Here is a 14,606-nt window from a genome sequence, read left to right on the forward strand (position 1 = left end):
ATTAAATATTCATATGTCCTGACACTTCTTACAAGGTAACTAAGTCAGATTCTAAAATTAAGTTATTGTCAAATGAGAGAGAAAGTGTTCATAAATTAAAAGGACAAAAATAACAGAATAGAATCTGTGTTGTTCAATAAAACAGTAAGGGCTCTTGAAAAATATTAGTTTGGTAGAGATGCAAAATTATTCCAAATAGCTTTTACTGGTAAAAAATAAAGTTGGCTTCAAGAAGTTTCAGAAAGCTGTTGTGCCACTGAATAATAAAACTACAAATGAAATGCAGCCTGGATATATACACACAGAGGTAAAAACACTGCAAAGCATAAACATCTGATGTCATCCATGACGTGAGCCACTGAGACAGTCAAGTTGGACTAACCATGAACAAATACCTGATGTACTCACCTTTGAGAGCAGAAATGGATTCTCAGCACTTCTGGGAAATTGTTCCAATATTATTTCTTAAAACTTAACATTAGATGCCTACTTTTAAACAAAATCCCCTTAATCAAAAACAGAAAACAAATATGTCTGTTACCATATTGGTCAATAAAGCATGAGATTCATTACGAGATGAAAATAAAAATGAACACTATCTAAGTCAAAGAAATGAAAAGTACACTTCAGCCTTCCTTGAAGAAGGGAAGATATAAATGGTAGTCAATACATTTACATTTTCCAGAAAAAAACAGTGTTTATTTTGGGCAAAGAAAGCATTGGTCTCCTCAATTAAGAAAAAAGAATAAATTTCAAGAAGGAAAAAAATATCTTTTTCTAGACCCACTGGCAGGATTTCAGGAAGAAAGATAAAGCTGGCAGGCTCCACCAGGAACAGGTGCTCCCTATTGAAGTTTGTCTAAGGGATGCAACCTGAGAAATGTACTATCTACCAAGAAAGAAAATGTGCTTTGGAAAGATGGCAAATAAGGACAAGCAATCATCCTGATCTAACACTAGGTCTGAAATCACAGCTCTTCTCTCTCATCCTCTCTCCCTTGCACCGGCTGTGGTTCTCATCAGCCTCCTCACATCCCTAAAGTGAAGAAAACTAATAGATACTGTCAAGGAGCTGAGGGGAGCAGAAACTAGAAGAAAAACCTATTTCAGCAGTGAGACAGTAAATCAACTCACCAGTACTGTCAAATTCGGTGTTATTATTTGACTTTTTCTGCGTCTTTTGTTAATCTTTGTTACTGTTTTGCATTTTAAATGGTATGATTTTATAAATTCTTTCATTTGTGCCTCATTTTACACAGTAAGCTTTAAGTACCTTGGTAACGGTAAAGTTTTCCTCACACAAGAACAGGGCAATGCTGCTAAGTAGGACAGCAGGGCACTGTAAACAGTACCTACCTCACCTCCCTGGTTTTGTGTTTCCAATGAGTATGAGTGCATTATTCATGTCAACTGCATCAGCTACTTACTGGGGAGCTGGCAATACAGCAGTCAGCTAAATGGTATGAAACAAAAATGCCTCCTGGCAGGTGAAAATATTAGGCTGTACACTTCAACTCTAAACATTCACGGAGCATATGACAGCATGTATTTAGAACTGAAAACTAACATACATTGCTGCTACTTCATTTTCCTTTTCCGTTTTCCTTTTTCTGAGCAAGTTTTTAGCTATGAAACTTGTGCCAGTATCTCTTCTGTGAATTATGTACTACTACCATGGTGAGTTACACAGAGAAATCACTGCACAAAAGACAGAACAAAAAGGTAATTTATGTAAGAACATCAGATCCGAAGGTAAACACTTTAATGAAAAATACATCCACTCCATTCTACATGGAAAATAAATTAAGTACTTTTATGTCTATGAAAATTCCTATCCTATTTAAAACACCAGTCAGTATAACACCTTGTTATCTTGCATCCAGATAATTTGATGGCATTGTCAGAGACTCCCAGCTGCAAACTACCTACAAGTCAAATGCAGTTTTGAACTCTGTATTTAAGCAGCTAAATACACTGATACTCTAAACACTGTTCTGCTCTGAGTATTGGTATGCAAGCACTGACATTCAAGTCCTGTATTGCCATTTCTAGTCAAGGATGAAGAACTGGGAATGGCTGCCACCACTGAAATGGCATTGCTTCCTACCCCAACACAGGAGCACACAGCTACATAAACACAGCATATCTTATGAGTGCCTGAAGGACAACACACATTTTAAGAATTTAAATAAATGAAAATAAAAACTTCAATAGAAACTGCCATCAAATGTCTTAGCCTGAAGAAAGGACACTTTCTGAGATTTGATGGTAAGCATATAAAATATTTATCTAGAGTAAGACAGCACAGATGCTGAGCATTGAGGCAGCTCTACCTTTTCTAATACAGTATGTTAAATCTTGAGTTAAACTTAGAAGCCCACAGAAGTCACTTTCAAATAGCAAAGAAATCCTTAAAATAGTGTCAAAGCATCCTTCTGTCAAGGACCAAATATAAAACTAACTTGTATTTTGTAAGTCCATGGAAATATGTTAAACACTTATATATACTGAATAATTAAGCCATCATGCCACTTTGTTTTACCAATCCTTTGTGTCAAAAAAGATGATAACATAAAAAGGCAAGATATAATAAAAGATAAAACTCAGGTCTTATGTTACACTATCTTGGTTTGTGGACATGAACCTTCATATTTATCAGTTTTAGTTCTATGGATTTAAATTTTAAATGTCTTGGGTATAACTTAACAAGCAATTGGTATTTTGAAAAAATTTACAAGACATTTACTGCATTAAAAAAAAAAAAAAAACCAAAAAAAACCACACCACCAGGGTCTGAAACAAGTGAAGAAGTAGGATATTTCACTCATCAAAATGCAATTCAGGTTAAAGAATAAATCAAACTAAATTCTTAGAGCTAAAAAGCTTTCTCAACATATCTTTTGTAAGCAAAATTCATAATGCCTTTACTTTTTCTACTTTACACAGTTCTTCAGAAGACAGTGATGTATTTTAACGGATTTCATAGATACAGTTACAGAATAACAAAGCATTTACTGATGTGAGGATTTGGGAGCCTTTCCAAATTTCTCTTCCCCTCAACTCTAACTAGCTCAAGCACAGGTATTTTGGATATGTTCAACGATTTACTCCACAGACCCTAACAACTGACTGATGAATCCTAAATTAAACTAGACAGAGAATATGACTCCAGCCAGAGGACTCTTACTACCATACATTCCACCACAGAGGTGGGCATCATTAAAGTGTCCAATCCTATTCTCACAAAAGTCACTGGAAGAATAGTAACAAATACCGAGAGACAGAATGCAGTTCCAACACCTCCAGCCAAGAGCAGTTATCTCTCACACTAGGAAATACACGACAGCAGACAATTTAAGTGTGTTGTTATTCCCCTGAAAACCCTCTGCTGCAGTTCATGAGAAACTGGGGCCTGCTGTGAGAATCACCAATCTAGAATTTAAGCTGGAAACAGCACAGTATTTATTTTTCCACTGAAACAGATGAAAACAGGCAGCTTGGCGAAACAAGGCATGGTTCCAGCTTTAATGGGGAAAGAGGAAGACAAAAGAGAGAAAAATGTTTTTTTCCATTAAAACAGCAGCAGCAGCAGCAGATCCTCTCTTTCAAAAGGTGCCACTGGTTTCTTCTCACTGGATTTCTGCAGGAAACAGAGCCAGAATGCACTCTGGGTGCAGACATGAAGGGATGTGACAATTCCGCCTGCCTTCCTATTCCTTCCACATGAAGGAATCTGACTGTCCCACCCCTCCTGAAGCCCTCACCTGACACTGCTTCTATGCCATTCCCACATCATGACACACATTGGGACTAGACATGTTTGTAAACAGGGCCTTCAAAATGCTCCATCCCTTCCCAAAAGCCACAAGGTAGGTAGATCTGAACAAAAAACCCAACATCAACAGAGTGGGGATGAATGCCTGTAGTCCCTGCTGACGTTACATAACAACATGAGCAGTTCACCTTTCAACAACATGAGCAGTTCACCTTTCTGAACTTAAAGTGCAGGTAAAGTTAATTCTGTTTACAGTAGTTCAAGATTATCAGGGGGTAAAAGTCAGTACACATCCTAAGTACCCACTGAAATAGCAGACAGTAAAACTGTGTAAATCTAAACAGAACTCCCATGTGCCCTTAATTTACTGCTTCAGAACACATGAGGTAGTAAAAGCAAGCCTGATAACAGGATCATCAGCCTTTGAGTACAGGAAGAAAAGTAGTTAAACATCTATCCAGCCCTTACAATTATTAGTAGGATTGCTCCTCCCATCTGTATCTGGAAAGCTAATTATATTTCTTGCCTTTACTCATTCTACGTGTCTCTTTCAAACCCAACATCAGAGGTCCATCCATAGCTAAACCCTCTGAAAAACTTCTTTAACAATATATCTCTAAATAGGAGAAACATTTTGGCCTATAGCAGGCTTTACAGTTAAAAATATGAAACAGACAAGGAAACCAACTGAACAAACTCTGTCTCTGAAGCGTTTTCCATTCAGAAAGCAGCACTGCTAATACAGCTGTAAACAATTAACTCAGAAATTGCAGGCAACAGAATGGCATAATGACAAGTTGGGTAAAAATCTGTAACATTATTACTTAACACCTTAGCAAAAAGTTTGCATGAACTTTACTGGCTCTCACAGGTTCACTGCATTTATTATCCATAGCATCAAGGTGAAAAGATCCATATTACAGGTTGCTAATCAGTGTAATACAAGCACAACTAGAATCTGATTAGCAACTTGAGGAATTGCTTGAAGTTTCAGAAAAAGGTGTCTAAGGTATCCTTATTGGTTTTAAATACACTATTAGACAAGACAGGCATACAGAGCAGTCTACTAAACAATAAAACTTAGAAAACAGCACAAATCTGCTGTACCTGCTGAGTCAAAACACAGAATTACTCCTTAAGTTTGTTTAATACACAAAAATAGTCCCCACTCTGCGTATAAGAATTCTATGTAGGTATTTGGATAAAAATACCTTGAGGAAGGTATTTAAAAGATACCCTTGGAAATCTCGTGCAAAGACTTAAGTATCAAGCTTTTAAATACTACTTTAAATACATCAGAAAGTTTTAAAAATTATAATTAAATAATCAGAAGCACTTATCATGGATAAAGATCCCACTGAAGTGCAACTTGAGAGGCGCCTATGGACTTGCAATGAGAAAGGGCTCCTTTCAGCATGGCAATAGTTTGAGAAATTAACCCCAGACTTCCTTTTCAAAGGAAAATTCTCAACATTATTATAAAATAATAGCTCAGAGATTAACTCTAATTGAAGTTCTGTTAAAAAAAAAATTTGGGGGCATATATCAGTGGTTAGCCGGACTAAAGAGGCTCTCTTACATTATTTTACCATATAGATAAGGCTAATGATCAGGTACCAAGAGCAGTGCTAGAGCTGGCATGGTAAAAAACCTTCAGGAGCTAGAAATACTGCAGCAACAGCAACAAAAATTTTTCAAAAAGAGATAAATTAGTTACAGTAAAACATTTAAATAGCTTAGTCTTTCAGAAAGTTCTTATAAAGAATAAATTTTTTACTCTGGAATAAAATGCCAGGTAATATACCACAATGAATAACAGATATTATAATGAAACAAAGGAGGCAAAAGAGCCTCAGATGAAACCAATAGCCATGTTCAATTCAGATATTTTTTGAAGATAAACTCTGCAAGGATACCACCTCTTAGAACAGATTAACAGTAGAATAGATAGATTCCTCATTTCCTAACATGTTCTTATCAGATTTGGATACCATCAGACTTCACTGAAACAACATAGTGGACTCATTAAATGAAGAGCAAGCAGTTCTTCACCCTCTGTTACAGGTCTGGATAAATGATCTAGTAAACATTCTGGCATTAAAGTGTATGAAACCAATAGAACATTTCTACATAATGAGTAGATATAAAGACAATGATATTTTAAGATACTACATCTCTTTACAAGGTGTTAATTATGAGTTAATCTCATATTTACTGTTTAATACAATTGAAAATTCTTAAGGAATTTAAAATTTGTTATTTTTCCCTCCCCCACTAACTTCAACAACAAAGTTGGTAGATAAGGATATATAGTTTAAACATATAGTCAAGAATTGCAACCAGAAGCTACTGGAACACCAAATAACAGAACTAAGAATACATAAACCACTTTTCTCAAACATCAATTCTTTCTCTTGACAATAAGAAAATAAATTATTGAAGAAAAATAATTTCCACACCAAGAGGTCAGCAACATGGAGTTTCATCTGAACAAACAGTAAGACAGAAGACATGACAAAGGACAAAGGCTGACAACTGAAGACTGAAAGCTAATATTGGATTGAGTAGTTAAGAAGCCTGGAATTCAGAATTGATGGAGGGCATTGATTAGGCACAATTCAATGTTTCACTTCTCTGAAGAGACAGAAGGGAGTATTGAGTGAGTGTTCAATTTAGTACTATAAACTATCACAACATCAAGTGCTCGGCTTTAAAGAGCAAGAAGATTGAAGACATTAAATGTTTCTAAGTAGTGATGATCACTGAAGGTTTTTTCTTTTATCATGGTGATACCCAGACAACACTAAAGGAAAAGGTTCAAGAAAAATGACTCACAAAGATACTGGCATGTCCAAAACACTTTACCAGATTTATGGAGGTTTAAAAAAGTACTTACTTGGTATGTGTCCCATAACCTGATGGTACACCGTAAAGGGACTTCTCTCATCAGCAAGTTATTCATCCAACGGAAAGCAAATTGCAAGTATTTCACCTCATGCTGATCCAAGTGCCTATGAACTTGTTCTGAAGACAGAATAAACAGGTATTTTACTGCAGCTTTTCTGAAACCTTGAAGTATCAAGTTCACTGTCTAAAACAAACAAATACTCCTCCAATCTCAAGGAAAAAACTTGTGGTGGTGCATGCAAATCCTCACAACCAAATGAGAAAACTCGAAATATAAATTAGTTAAACATTACAATGGACTGATTTTTCTGCCACTTCATAGACTAAATAACTGGTCTGACTTGCACTATGTTAATAAAACATTAAGATCAGTTTTAAAATATACCACAAAAATATACAAAGTTATAATGTGAAATCATTAAGTACATATATCCTCACTAATTTCTTAGGCTACAAATTTTTTGGGAAACACAACAAGAAACATAGCTTCCAAATAACATAATGGCCTCCAAAAAAATTTTGGCAATCAAAAAAGAAAATTATTAAATTAGGAAGGTAAAGAAATATAAGGATATGTAAAGGTTTCATTCATTTGAGACAAGAAAAAGTGAGATTAATGTGTAGGAAATACAGTGAGAAAACTTAACTAATTTACAGCTTAAATAATTTCTTAGTATTACAAATAAATGCAAATAAAACCAATACAAATCAGTGGTTTCTAAACCAGTACTCTCACTGTGTTTCCTGAAGGACAGATACTATTTGAAAGGTGTAATAATCACTTGCATGGGTTATTGCTAGAGCTAACAGAACTAATCTACTACATGCCTTGTCTATATTGAGAGAATTTTCTGCAAAAAGGATCCCAGACATTCTGTTAACAGGCTGTAGTTAACAGGCTCAAATATGACATTAGCATGGTGTAGATGACAAATATGCTCATGTCTTATTTTAGACAAATTTATGACAAGAAGTCTTTGTTAAAGCCTAAGTAAGACATTCCTACTGTCCTTCTGTATACAAATACATTCTTTTGAGATTTTTGCTGCCCAGATTATCCTTTCATCCAAATTCACAGAGGTGTATTACCAGCTAAAACAATGAGTAAATGCTCATCTTCCAAACGTTACAAATCTAAGAAATATCTAAAAAGGCATTAAACTACTAAATTAATTAAAAGAATAATCCCAAGAGTATGGAAGCACTATTACAGGAAACATTACCTAGAGATTAAGGGAACGGAAGTGATACTAAATTATGATAAAGACTAAAGCTGTTCAATTTTTTTCCCCTCAGGATGTATTTTTTGGCTACATGAAAGTGTCAGCCAATATAAAACAGTTGTTTCAATATGGAAGCTGGAAGTACAAATCTTTTAGATTTTAAAGACAATCAAAAATGAGGGCTTTAAAAAAAATAAGACATGACAACACATTACTTCAAAGGTCCACTTAACACATCTTGTCTCCAATGATAACTAAAAACAAATATCAATGAAAATGTATTAAGCACTGGTATTTCTCCATAGCACTTGTCAGCCTCCACTTATCTGTGGCTAAAGCGGTCTTCAGCAGACCTGGTATTTATGTTCCTAAAGTCACACCCTTCCACAATATAAATATAAACAAATTCTTAAATTGTAAGGCCCAGAACTGCATACCATGCTCAAGATGATGCTGCACCAACACTGAACACAGTGGGATAATAAACAGTGAGATAGTCAAGTCTTTTGGCCAGCTGGCAATGCTGTGTTTGATGCACCCCAGGATGGGATTTGCCCTCCTGGCCAGGACAGACCAGATCCTTTCTTCAGGGCTGTTCTCCAGCCCTTCCTCTCCCAGTCTACACCTGTGCTCAGAATTACTTCATCAAGGCTGCAAAACTTGTAACTTGTTCTTGTTAAATTTTCAAATCTTAAATAAATCATCGGTGATTGCCCAATGCTCCAATCTAACAAGATCCTTCTCCAAGGCATCTTGCTCCTCAAGAGTCAGCAGTGCCCCCCAGTATAGTATCATCTGCAGATTTGATGATGTTGCATTCAACTCCTGCACCCAGATCACTGATAAAAATATTGAACAGAGTTGGCCTTAGACTTGAACACTTAAGGACATCACTGGTGAATGCTCACCTGCCAAATGCAGCCTCACTCACTGCAACCCTTTGAGCCCTGCCCTCTGCCAGCTCTCCACCCACTGCACCACTATTAGATCACAGATTATTAGACTCACGCCAAATGCTGAATTACTATTCTGTGTTTACCTTTGCTTTAGAAAAATGTAGCTTCAAGTTAAATATACTGAAGCGAGATACTGGGTTAAATTTATTATTTGAATGTCACATATGGATACCTACATTACAGACTACTATGATTTGATAATCTAGTACATCAAGCAGGATGCAAAAAAAAGGCAGTTTTATTTCTAAGCAAAGTTACCAACTCACAAAATTTTTGTTCTTCACATAGCAGAAACAATTTTCATTTGGTTGTTTGTAGCCATTAAAAGTAAGTAATGAAGAACAATAAATTGTGCCAGTTGTGATATTTCAACTATGGTAGTTAATGGGTATAATGAATTTCTTGAAAGTTGCTTTCTAGTCTAAACACGTTGAAAAATGGATTACTAAACTCTGTGCTTTATACCTAATTGATGCAAGGCTGGAATAGAAGATGCATTGAGTAAAGAAGCTAATTCTTCCTACTTTGCAAGTAATTGTAAGCAGAAGCTAATTTGCTGATAAAGGTAATTTGGACTGGCATAATCTAAATCTAAATTTTCCATTTCAATGAAAATAAGTATGTATGTGCAATGAACAAGAAGTTATATAATTACTGTCAGCTTTAGGACATGAAGTATTTTATAAAAACTACTTCTACTGCAGTTTCTGATAACATAATTATTTTACAGTTAAAAAAACCCAATTCTTTTATCAAAATTCAAAAGAAATAAAAATTACATTTAGTAAGTTTCCCAACATTTTCAATAAATCTACACATAAAGTTTGGGTGAAGGAAGTCTTCTGATTAAAGACCAAAATACATTACAGCGATGCATTCCAAAGTAGCATAATGTCAAAAATAGGTAACCTGTAGACAAAAACCATTAAGACTATTAATATTTTTATTAAATACACTATTGGTACATTATTTTGAATGATCACATTTAGCCACCTTAAACAGATGCTTCTCATAACAGATGGGCCTACACACATAAAATATTTATTCTTCATGTTCATTGTCAGCATCTCATGCTGTTTCACTGAAGTCAAAATTAAAATCTGTATGATTACAAAATCATGAACTAAACAGTTAAGGATAGAAACAACCTGTCAAAACAGCTCAACTGCTGTCTTGACAGGAAGATGGTGTTAGAATTAGTCCCTAGGCAAGCTTACACATAAGCAAAGAAAAACAGCAAAATAATGTAAGATTATGCCTGAACTGCCAAATTACTGTGGCACAGCATGGTGTCACCACATTCATCTGTAAAATTCAACATTTCAGAACATTAGCCTTTTGGCACTCACCTTTATTCCAAGATTCCTACCAATTCTATAGTTCCGCATGTTTGATCTAGTTTTGAAATTTTGAGTATTACTTAAAGTTTATTTTTCAGTCATATTTCATATCCTGAACACTTTGTTGTTAAGTCTATTTTATCAATATTTATACATATTCCATTGTAAATATAAAAGTGTTAAAAATTATCTGAAATGCATGTAAGCTAACAGTCTCTCATAAAGAGGTCTTTTAGTTCAACAAAAGGAAGAAAAGTGTGTATTTCTCATGAAAACCCACACAATTTTTCTTAAAAAGTGCAAGAGCAGCTGCTCTGATACCAAAGCAAAAGGAAATAATGAGCCAGTCTTTGCCACAGGAGCTTATTGGCATTGTCCTCCACATGCACAATGATTTTTTTGCATTGATCCTTAATGTATGAAAACATGCTATAGAAACACATCAGCACTCCTGTCTTCCATGGAATCATATACTCATTTAGGCTGGAAAAGACCTGTAAGATCTTGATCATAACCCATTAACCTAAGACTGCAAAGCCCACCAATAAACCATGTCCCTAAGGGCCCACGTCTTTTAAAAACCTGCAGGGATGGTGACTCAAACACTTCCCTGGAGAGCCTGTTCCACTCCTTGATAATCCTTCTGGTGAAGAAATGTTTCTTGATATCCAACCTAAACCCCTCCTGCCACAACTTCCTCTTGTCATTTCCTCCCATCCTGTGACTTGTTATTTGGGAGAACTGACTGACCCCCACCTGGCCACAGCCTCCTTTCAGGCAGTTGTAGAGAACAATAAGGTCTCCCCTGACCCTCTTTTCCAGGCTGAACACCCCCAGCTCCCTCAGCTGCTCCTCACCAGAGTTGTGCTCCAGACCCTTCCCCAGCTCCACTGCCCTTCTCTGGACATGCTCAGCACCTCAATGTCCTTCTTGTTGAGAGGGGCCCAGAATTGAACACAGGATTTGAGGTGTGGCCTCAGCAGTTTTGAGAACAAGATAATCACTGCCCTGGTCCTGTTGACCATGCTGCTGTTTCTGATATGAGCCAGGATTACATTGGCCCTCTTGGCCACCTGGGCACACGCTGACTGATGTTTGTCCAGCTGCTGCCCAGCACCCCCAGGCCCTTTCCTGCAGGGCAGCTCTCCAGCCAATCTGCCCCAGTCCATAGTGCTGCAGCAGGCTGTTGTGACCAAAGAGCAGGACCTGGCACTTGGCCTTGTTGAACCTCACAACTGGCCTTAACCCATTGATCCAGCCTGTCCAGATTCCTCTCCAGAATCTTCCTACCCTGCAGCAGATCAACACTCCCACCTGACTTGGTGCAAACTGGCTGAGGGTGCACTCCATCCCTATCTTACAGTTCCCACATACAGAACCTTGCAGTCCAAAATAAAGGACCTTGTCACCAGTCAATGACTGCTTCCTTTTTTAGTACCCCATTTGTTGAAAGCTAATTTTTAATCTAATTTTCTCTCCTGAATAATTTCTACATTGTTCAAAGTCAGGATATTTATGGGAAACAAAGGTAAGAGTTGGAGTAAAATCTCAACACCAGATACTACCAGTTGCAGAGGCAGAAAAGGGCTTACAATCCCCAATATGAAATTCTGAAAAAAGTAATTCTGTCAAGACCACAGCTTAGCAATGAGTTATTAGTAGTTACGTATATTAACTTCTATTAATATACGTAATTGCAAAAGGAGCTCCTGATGATTGAAGAAGACATTTTAAAGATCATAAATGTGCACCTCAAGACAAGATCTCATCACCATACATAGATCTACTTCAAGTAATAGCAGAGATCCAAGTCAAATATTTACATGCTGATTATATCTTGTTCCACAAGCTTATTTTTTATAACTGGTTAAAATTGTCCACTGTAAAAAATTACAACAAAAGCATTAAAAAATACACTGGAAAGTCCTAAAAATGAAAATATGACTGGCAAAAACACAGAAGTATTGCCAATTACATTCTCCTCATGACCTACAATTTAAAGATAATGGTCTATTTAAATTTAGCTCACTAAACATATAGCTCATAGCTAGGATTGAGAAGCATCTTCATCATAACAAAAGATATAGTCCATATGCTAATACTAAAAAGCCCAAGAAACTGATAACAAAGCAAAAGAAGAAAATACTAGAGGAGGGAAGGAGGGAAAGGAAGACTTGGTTGCCTTATGGAATCAAATGAAAGTAACAATTCTGTGGTATGTAACACCAAATGGAGGAAAATATTAGGAGAAACACTTACTAGTAATCAAGAAAGATCTACCCTTCTAGCTGAAAGTAAAGAAAAACTCCATGTTTGCAGGTGGTCCTCAATATTCCAAGTGCAACAAACAACAGGGAAAAACATATGTTTGATGGGACACTTCAGGGTACCACTGCTGGACTTCTCTAGCCTGTTCTAAATCGTAACTGTATGCATTCCAAAAAGTGTTTATGCCTGACACTTTTTAAATTCCCCATCATGTGAAACAGCTCTTTTCTTCCCTTTTCTCTTTATTTTTTTCATTTGCCATGAAAATAGTAAGGTTTGGCAATTTAAAAGTTAAAACACAAGCACTCAGGAATTTACAAATTACTTTACAGTCAGGCTCAACTCTTGCTAAGGTCTCTGAACTCTGTAATAGCATCCAAATATAATCTCCAAATAAAAATATTATTTAAAAGATATATCAATTAATTATAATGCCCAGTGAACAGCACTTACAAGTGGATTAAAGTATAATACAGTAATTACAACCATAAAATCAGATATAAAATAACTACTAGTGAGCTAAATAAAATAGCTTTATTAAAAGGAGAAAGAGCTTTGGAGTGCAAATTAATTAAAACAATTATGAAATGCTTACAAGATTTTCTATCACTTCAGCACCAAGCAGAAATAGAAAGATGGACCAAGAAACAAGGTCCTTATTAATCACTCATTCTCAATAGCAGCAGTAAGGTCTAAATAAATTCTAATAAAATTATATGTCCAATTCAAAATGCTTTCACAAGGCTAAGAATACTCATTTTGCAACTCTTGCAATTAGAGCTCTTTTTTCCAGATACTTCAACACAATCCTAATTCAAAGTTATTGGTGTCTGTAAAATGTTTTACAATATAATTAAACATGAACATAATTTTGCACATATAATTATGCATTCTTCACCCATCAACCAAAAAATCATTAGCATGATTAAATACATAACAAAGATAGATCAAATGTCATCTATTACCACAGTTTCATTATCAGTTCACTGTATGAACACCCAAGATTCAAATTAAAAGCCAAATTAATTAATCTATATCTATCACGTATATTGAACAGATAACTTGTTCTGTGAGTTCTGATTAAACACCAGTAAATAGATTAATAAGAAAATATATTAGTCTTGGTTGATACTTTGTCTGAGAGTCAGATTTTCCTAAAGAAAAAAGCAAAACTCTTTTCTCTTTTTCAGTTAAAAAAGTTCAATCAGCAGAGAATCTGAATGTCCATCAGAAACTGTGGAAGCGTTACAACTACTCATGAGGTATCTCTAAATGCTTTTTGGCTTAACTCGTCATATGAAATTAAGTTCTGAGCAGAATTGTGAAATGTTTGTGTTCGGAGCATTGGAGAGCTCTATGGGAATAGGCACCTTTATCTCCTGGGACAAGAACCTGCTGAACATCCACACAATACTCAGAGAAGAAACTGTAAGAATCCCAAGTGAAGTCTGGACATTTAAAACTTTGGCAGCCCATTAAAAACACACAGCGCTTAAATAAACTAAGACCTTAGAAAGGATAATCCTACAAGTACTAATCCTGTTCTAATGAATGATGTTTTATAAACTTCTCCAATTAAATAAGAAAACATATTATATATAAATATTAAGAGCTTTATCAACCAACCTTTTAGACATTTCTCCAGCAAATATTTCAAAGCGTGAGAAGTACACAGAACGGTACAGTTAAATAAGCTTTCCACTGTGGTTAACAAAAATGCATATAAAAATGAAAAAGTTTCAACTGAATACATTTCACAAAGAACTTTATCTGCACATATTTACACACAACACATAACTACTTACAAGAAAGTTATATTTTAAAATTTTATGTGAATAGAAAAATTATGCAAAATATTAATTTAAGGCCACAACATGAAAGTTCTTTATTACAAGTCCTTAGTTCCGGCATCATCTACAGAACTTCAGATAATGGGCCAAGCAAGACATTTGTAACCCAAGAGAAAAATAAGTAAAGAAAGTATGATTAGTGAAGTCAAGAGTTAGGGTTAGGGTTAGGGTTATTTGCTCAGAACATTAAGACAAGAGGCATTATCTAATTTATCTGTCATCTGGTGTGAATGAAAACACATATAAAACATGGCAGCAGTAAGAAAAATAGTACTTGTAAAATTTTT

At 35.6% G+C, this 14,606-nt stretch overlaps 1 protein-coding gene across 1 annotated transcript in view; it reads right to left on the reverse strand.

Moving 5' to 3' along the window:
* Positions 1-14,606, reverse strand: part of TBC1D22A (TBC1 domain family member 22A) — a 165,647-nt gene that overhangs the window by 58,924 nt on the left and 92,117 nt on the right. Inside the window, exon 12 of the mRNA XM_031059009.1 lies at positions 6,672-6,799. Within this exon, the coding sequence (XP_030914869.1) occupies positions 6,672-6,799 (128 nt within the window). The remainder of the gene's footprint in view (positions 1-6,671; positions 6,800-14,606) is intronic.

This window comes from Geospiza fortis, unplaced genomic scaffold, assembly GCF_000277835.1.
Source record: "Geospiza fortis unplaced genomic scaffold, GeoFor_1.0 scaffold424, whole genome shotgun sequence".
Lineage (NCBI taxonomy): Eukaryota > Metazoa > Chordata > Aves > Passeriformes > Thraupidae > Geospiza > Geospiza fortis.